Source organism: Coenobita brevimanus, unplaced genomic scaffold (genome assembly GCF_032717465.1).
Source record: "Coenobita brevimanus isolate Jiangsu-jjx unplaced genomic scaffold, ASM3271746v2 jjx.HiC_scaffold_2116, whole genome shotgun sequence".
Lineage (NCBI taxonomy): Eukaryota > Metazoa > Arthropoda > Malacostraca > Decapoda > Coenobitidae > Coenobita > Coenobita brevimanus.
In genome coordinates this window covers 62,814-71,171 of record NW_027643014.1, presented here as the reverse complement: position 1 = coordinate 71,171, position 8,358 = coordinate 62,814, and the positions used below count along the sequence as shown (strand labels likewise).

The following is an 8,358-nucleotide window of genomic DNA, read 5'->3' as shown; positions in this document are numbered from 1 at the left end:
ATGATCAAAGTGTTTGGAACAACAATTATCCCAACATCAAAGGTTGTTAAGGACATCCTAAAGTCTCTGGTAAGGTTGGTCTATGTATCTGACTGCCAGGAGGGACATGAGGTTACCGACGTAGCTCTGTGTCAGCACCACCATCACCAGCATCCACACCCCTAGCATCACACGATCCCACCACCACCGACTCTTAGTTCTCTTTATATCTGGAAAACAAAATTTAGTCATGCAAAGGATATGGATCACCTAAATATTTGATGGCCTTTTTCTGGCAGCTTTGGTGAAATAAAAGTAGTGGCCACAGTAAGTCCTCACTTGTGAGATGAAATTAACAATCATCTAGCACAGTACAGTGGTTGAGCATCAGGAAACTATATGGGTGAAACGGTTGGCTCTTTTTGTATTTTTCACAGAGAGAAATTGACTAATCCAGAAACTAAAAAGCCTGGATGCTGCCTCCATTAACTCAACCGTTCTGATTTAATCTAATCTCTCAGAGTCCTTCCAGAGTTATTTAATATTACTTAGTGTTAACTACAACATGGCAAACACTAGTTACCATCTTGCAAAAGAACTAGCACAAAGTTGAAGGTATTAGTATCTTCCATGCATGGTTCTTGCATATGTGAGGGAAGGCAGAAAGACAGAAGCAGCATCACAGCGCATGCTACCAACAGTGTTTTCAGCGCAGCCACCCTAACCTTTGGTCTAAGAGGCAGCAGGAAGCCACACGGGTCCACCTCAGGTCGACCATGGGCAGCGAGAATTAGATAATTTCCCATAAACACAAATGGAGAGTAGTCTATCCACTGGTTTCTAGTGATATCCAAGAAAATTGGTCCGGGAGTAAACTCCACTTCCTGAAATGTATTTCTGTAAAAGATAATGAAGAACTGTAGAATAATGTATGTCGGGATACAGTCCATAAACGATTGGCATTTACTATGTTATACAATGATGAGTAATTCTTGAGAAGGCTCACAAGTCGTTTTCTTGACTCAATATATTTACTGTATTGATCACGACTTCTTGTTTCATGAGAAATTGTCAGCGAGCTTAATATTTGAAAGGGAAACTGACAAAAAAAATAAAGTTTGTTCAGGTAATATATATGGTAAACATGAGGATCAAATTTAATGTGCGGGAAAATACAACTACAGTACAATGGTGAAAACAGTAGGAGGATAATTATACTTTGGAATCTACCTATGATACGGCTGCTTTGTAAAAATAATAATAATAATAATACAATAACATAAATTGCAGGTCAACAGAAACTGGTTTAGCGATTGGTGAAAAAGATAACTAGATCTGATGTGAGAGGTGTAAGGCTGAGAGGAAGACCACGAATAGGATGGATGGATAGTGTGAAGAGAGGCGCTGGATGCGAGAGGGATGTCTGTCGAGCAAGGAAGAGTGGCTGTGCGTGACAGAAATAAATGGAGAGAAATTGTGAATAAATAAGTGATGACGCAGCCCTGAGGGGGATATTCTCCGCATTTGGTCTGATCAGCTAGTCAGGTCAGGTGCGGGTAAGGGATGGGTATGTTATGATGTGGCAGGGGTAAACCAGCTCTGCTGTCGGGCCCTGCTGCGGATGTCACTGATTGCATTGCGCAGTTGACCCTTGTGCGGTGTGGTGCGGTGAGGATCTGTCCGTTCTCCCTTTGGGGCCCTAAGATGTGAATGAATGTGTTTGAATGGATGAGTAAATGGAAAGTGTGTCGTCCTGTCTCGGCTACCTTCCTTTCCTTGGGGGAAGCAGCCTAGGTATATAGATAGATAGATAAAATAGCCGGAGCGAGCGAAAAATAATGTAAAAATGAAATGTTCAAAAATATATAGGTGACAATGACGCTACCACATGTCCTTAGCTAAAGAGTATTAGGTGCACAGATGCTATATATACTCTAGTTCTAACTTGGCCCAAAATTGCCATTCCATATTGAAAAGTTTGATATAAGATATTAGTACTAGAAAAGGACGCTAACGGGCGAGCAGTCTTATTAAAAGGAGGAAAGGGCTAACATTGTCTTTTTATGACATCGAGCTTCGTAGTATAATCTGCAAAAGGACGAAAATATGAGCTAAGTTGAGGTAAACGAACTATAGAACTGACCTCACGTGTAATGAGTCCCATCATCCATGTCCAAGTCCCATCACTTTGCAGTAAGCCTCATGTTCTGTCAGGGGATCTCACGTACGTGTATCTGTCAAAGGGATGTGATTTAAGCACCTTTGATGATATTGTAACCTTTTCCATAGCAAAAAATAAGTCGAGAGGTTATGTTCACATTCATGTTTTATTTTTGTTAACTTAGGGCAAGTTGAGCAATCAACCAGAATTTATTTATCAAACCCAAATATTTTCAGTCAAACATAGAGTGTATTAAACCAAATGTACATTAATAGCTCACGTGAAGTTCATGATCGTGGACAGCATCTCCATAACATTCCCCGCTATCCCACCGAAGGTGAGTCGTTTGTCCTCTGGTGCCGTGGGGTTATCGACTGTAAATGCCACCTGTACCAGAAACTCCTCCGCTGTTACTATCACGTGTGGCCGGTGCGGGAACCTGCGGAGAAGATGGTGTACGGTATAGTGTTAACTAGTAATGCCACTTAGATTAATTATATTCTCTCTAGCCAATGCATTTTTTTCATTCTGACAGCATGACTTCATGTTTATGTATTACATACAAAACAGAACCTGGACATTATAAGCTTTTGTTTTCCAGTATCAGTTGTGCTAACTTTCTCCAGTTAAATAAAACAACCACGGTGATACAGCATGTTGTTGCTTAATGTTGGCATAACCTAAGGCCAGATCGTTCAGAATGAATAAGATTCATGCTCAGTTAAGTCTATTTAGATTCGAAAATGTTCTTTATTTACAATTAGGTAATCTACTGTCTATGCTTTTTTCACTGTAACTTGTCCTGAAACTCTCATCTGCCCATCTTGAATCCTGAGTTATAACACAAGATCAACACTCGAATATGATGCTAGTCATGAAGATGTGTTATGGGAAGGATGTAGAGGTGTAGTGTTGTTGTTGTTGTTTTATTCTGCCAAAGACCTATGTGAAATAAGCTGCAAAAGGACGAACAACTGATCATAGTTACGGTAAAAAAAAAAAAGTTGTTATTGTATATTCAAGCACACTTCAGTCCACCTAGACCATTTAGGTCGCTCACGTTACATCAGTGTCATTTAGGTCCAAATACGCGAATGCAGGTTAAATTAGTTCCATTCTGGTATTTTCATCCAGTTAGAATATTTGTTTAAAAAATTCTCGTCTCTTCCCCTGTAGGAATCATGAGATCTTGCACCATGTCTTATGTAGTGTGCGAGTCGGTAATTTGAGGGAATGTAGTAATAATAATAATAGAAGTTACTATGCAAAATCTCTCATGTATACATCTCAGTGTCTCATTGTTGAGCAATATCGTAAAGGAGCGTTGTCGACACACAAATTTTACCGTAAGAACTTATGGGGGAAAAGATCTGGTGGATGGGTGAAAGTTAGACGTTGATCGATAGTCCATGATGCCACTTGTAACGGCCGGGATTCTGGGTCGGTGAACGGCAGCCATGAGAACACTTTGGTTCTGTTGATGAAAAAGCAATCCGTCCATTAATTAATACTCAGAATTATCGACTATTTACTTTGTGTTCTTGTACGGTTGCAACCAATAGGATCACAAGCTCAGTTATTTATGAACATGTTAAATAATAATGTGGATAACTTGAAAGACTCCGACTATTTCACTGTGTTTCAAAATTAATTGTTTATATCCTCGCTACATACAATGGATCAGTATTTATGTTGGCAATTGCATACTGATAATACTCGTTACCTGAAGACTGGCAAGGTATCGTCCACAACAGCAACGAGAGAAGTGGTTCGTGAGAGAGTCCTGTGAAGGTGGGGAAGGGTCTGGAGTTGGTGGAGAGGGATGCGAGTGAATATGAGCAGCTTTGTTTTCTGGACCAGCAGGAGGTGGCTCTTGAAGGAAGACTCAGCGAAGGCGGCGAGGAAGACTGGGTCATCGCTCACCACCACCATCGTCACGCACCACAACGCATCACGAAGCTAATGGTGCCAACATGAATAATATCACGAAACTAATTGTGCCACCATGAATTATATCACGAAGTTAATGGTGCCAACATAAAAAATATGACGAGCCTAACGGTGCGAACACGAATAACATCACAAAACTAATCGTGCATACATAAATATCAGGAACCTAATGCCAACAAGCATATTATCACGAAAGTAATGGTGCCAACATGAATAATCGTCTGATAACGAAAGGACCATAATACTCCCTCTGACTACGATTTACACCCATCAGATACTCCGTACAATCCTGGCTTTTGCTTAAGTCCCTGATGTGTCCTCGCCCTAAGTTCTCGTCGGTGGTCCAGGATCTGTAACATGGATCTCTCGGTTGTGGGCAAAGTATACTTCTGATTAGACAATGCTACCTCGTAGGAATACTTGATGAATACATTTTTATGTCTGGTTCCTTCAGCCTGAGGAGGTCATTCTCTGTTTTATGCCGGCAACAACAGGCAAAAGGGAACAGAAAGGCGTCTACGGGAATAATATTAATTAGTCGTGAATTTTTATGCATGAACGTTTTCAAAGAACTCTGAATTACTGCCTCCAGAGACAAGTTTCTTTACCTTAATTCATTTACATGCCTTGGCCACATACCTGTCGAGCAGTGGCTATAGTCTGTGAGAGCTGTTCGTATGTCATGCTGGTGTTGTTTTCACAAGTCTTCACCACTCCGACTCCCCAAGGAGCATATACGTGTGCTAGGTCCTGAAAGAGAACACAAAATGATAAGTCTTTCCTATTCTTCACAGTTGAAGCAGCAATGAGGATAACTAGAACAATAAACTAAACATATTAGCTGCACGTATTACAATTTTGATTGACTTTGGGCAGACTTTGGGATATCTAGTTCATTCAGTAGCACAGTGGATTAAAGTCGAAAATATGAATATTTGTATCATACAGTAAAGTAAGAAATAACCTAATGTTTAGCTTGACCCTATCAGGCTCCTCTGTTGAAGCTCCATGCAGTTTTTACATTACTGTTATGCATACTTACTTCCGTCATGGATATCGCCCATGGAGAGCCATCTGTCAGCAGTAGGACAGAAAAGTGAGAACACCGCTCTGTGGCCAACATGTCATCCAGTGGTAGGCGGCTGTCCATTGATGCTATGCTCGTGTCTGACTAATACGAGGGAGGATAAAAGCACACTTGTACAGTACTGTTTTTAGTACAAGTGCTGGCTTATTTGTCTGGCAATATGCACCAAAACCAACCCTTCATGTACCAATGTCTTCTCTCTGCTGCTTAAAAGTGCCTGTAGCCAAAATATTATACTAAAAGTAACACAGCGGAAAAAGCACGGAAATAATTAAGTTCAGTCAATCAGTGATTACTAATTGGAGGTTTTAGGTTTCATAGTTAATGTTCGTTGTATATAATGGCTCAGTTAAATCAGAAACTCTAACTACGAGTAGCTGTGTAGTTATGAATAAGCAAACCTTCAAAAGATCACAGCTCCCTAGGGTTGCTGTGGCTTGAAACATCCGATAATCCATTATTAATCGAAATTCTGAGTACCTCTTTCTTAACATCGTAAAAAGCAATCAACTGAAATAATTAAATACAACAAAATAACTTGATATTTGGAGATGCTCATATAATAGCTTAGATCAAAATGAAACAAGCTCTCTCTCTCTCTCTCTCTCTCTCTCTCTCTCTCTCTCTCTCTCTCTCTCTCTCTCTTTAAGCTCTTTCCCTTTACTTTAGTCTACGTGCCTGTGATGTGATGTAGGCGAGCATGGACCAGGAGGCAGGTGACCCCCAGGCAGAGCCATAGGAACCTCGCAGTAGTCGACATCATACCACCACCACCACCACCGAAACACGTCACGACCACCACAGCACACCTCCGCCACCACCACACGTTACGACCACTACGTAATGCCTCCTCCACTGTCGAAATATGTTACGAAGACTGTGGCACACGTTCATCACCACCTCAACCTTCACCATAACACTACTTAGGCCGTTGAGAAACTGTAAATCTGCTCCTCCTCCTGCATCAGGGTATATATTTTGCATCAGGAATAACAGACATGATTCAGCACTCATCTAGTTTTCTATCCGCTCTTTGAGAAAAAAAAAAATGACCATAATTTTTCTCTCATGACTTAAAGGTTTGTTTTTCAGAAATAACAAGAAGTAGGGGAAAGATTTTAATATATGCTGCAAAAGCAAATCCCAGTTAGGAGAAGGAGTTTATCATAAGCTTGTGAAGTGAAATCCTGACCAACAACCAGAAAGCAAAATCAATCTGTGGTTTATGCGAATTCATCTTTATCTTCTTCGCGTTCATGAACATTTCCTAGATAAGAAAAGTTAGTTTTATTTCCTCCAGTTCATGTGTATTTAAAACTACAAAACTATCATACGAAACACAGCCTTCCCTCATCTTCCAAGCACTGTTACCAAAACATAAGTCAGGGTGTCTGACAAGCTTCATGGCATGATATTCGAATGAAAATGGACTTTATTCAATGTTGTATTTTTTATTATGAATTTCATTGCACATTAATATATATGCCACAACATATTCCTTCTATACCATTATGTAACAAAAATACTTACACTGTTTAAAAATATGTTTTTATTCCGTTAATTTCGTGTACATCAAAGCATTTTCGCCTGGGAAACCTTTTAAGTATGAAGCAGGTGAGAGAGCCTGGTTAAACATTCTAGCCAAGTACCAAAAATAGTTTATTACCTTTCGAAGAAGCAAAAAGAAGTCTGAAGCTATAATACCAATTTTCCGAGGAGGAAAAAAACCTAACACAAGAATATTTGGTATGACACATGAAATACAATTTGTTCATAACATTCCTAACCTAGAACAACATACTTAATCGTTCTGAAAGAGATGAACAATAGCTTTTCGATATAAGATAAGACTTAAATATTCGTTGAAAGTATTATGCCATGTACTTATTAAATACGTGGTGTCTTGAAATTCTCAACGAAATCGTGGCTTTGGGATGTAAATGCTCTCTTAACTGAGAGCTCATATAACTCAGAGCACAAATGAGATCTCACATCTCTTACGTCACTTCATTCAGCTGTTTGCCCTGCTCAGCTTTGGGTGACAAAGACAATATTTAGCACAGATATCACACTTTTCTTCTTTTACCCGTTTATAAGAGAGACGCAGATGAATTTACATGAAGGGGAACTTTATGTTTTCCTTGGTTCTTGCTAGTTTTTCTCTACGAACGATATCGAAACTATGGCACGTGATGTGTTGGCAATTCATAATCTTGATACAGAGAACCAATTCACTCGGCTACCATATATAAAAATCCTCTTTAGTTAGCATCTGTTTGGTTTGGCAGGGAATGTTTCAAAACTGAAGGAGTTTGCAAAGTTACTTTGAATGAAGTTGATTATGAGTACTTCAACTTTACATTTACGTGAAACTCAGTAATACCTGTACAGATCAGGGTATTTTGTATATTCACCGTGATAATGGAAATCTGTTTGTATTGCTCTGAGATTCATTTCAGATAAATATAACTCATCATTGTGCAATGCTATGGGATGGAACGCTGTAATACGGCTGTAAATTGCTTTGGAATGTTTCCCTTTACTAGATCGGCCAGTGCGATGCCTGTTCTCAACGTGTCCCTCCTGCTTCCACCGCTTGAGCCACCTGCAGACAGTGGTGACGCTGGACCCGGTTACCCTAGCTATGGCACGAGCAGACAGGCCCCCCATCCACAACCAAATGAAGTTGTTGCGTTCTGTCAGGGAGGTTGGGCGCGAGGGCCACAGCGTTTCCATTTTCTGCCTAAGAGAGATATTCAACAATTAAATATAAAATAGAACTTTGTCCTCTTGGTTACTTTGCGTCATGTATAGGACGGACTAGGTGTAGGTACTTTTGCTTAAGTCCTATGCATAAGGGACATTACTTTCACTGCTCTCCTGTTGCTACTGGATATTTTATTAAGTACCAGGTTATTAGGAAAGTTTTTCGTGAAGGCTAATCATAAAAGTCATTGAGTTCGGAAAACCTCTTTTGAGTTAAATACCATCTGAATGTAGGGACAATGTATAAAAATCCTAACTATATTTGGATATTGAGAGGGGGGTTTGGATACTGGCAGGAAATTTTGGGTACTGAACGGCAAGTGGCGTGTAATATCTTTCATTCATAGGCACTGTTCGGCAATTTTTTAGAATCCATAATATTTTCACTGTAATAAAGCCCATCGGTAAAAGAGAG

General features: G+C 39.9%; 1 protein-coding gene across 1 annotated transcript; it reads right to left on the bottom strand.

Moving 5' to 3' along the window:
* Positions 1–57: 57 nt before the first annotated feature.
* LOC145389792 (uncharacterized) lies at positions 58–4,795 on the bottom strand. The gene is made up of 6 exons (XM_080264948.1): positions 4,730–4,795; positions 3,864–4,099; positions 3,486–3,614; positions 2,421–2,579; positions 563–876; positions 58–209 (listed from the first exon to the last, which is right to left on the bottom strand). Exons 1-6 carry the CDS (start codon positions 4,772–4,774, stop codon positions 58–60), a joined length of 1,035 nt encoding a protein of 344 aa, XP_080121074.1. The 5' UTR covers positions 4,775–4,795.
* Positions 4,796–8,358: the final 3,563 nt, after the last annotated feature.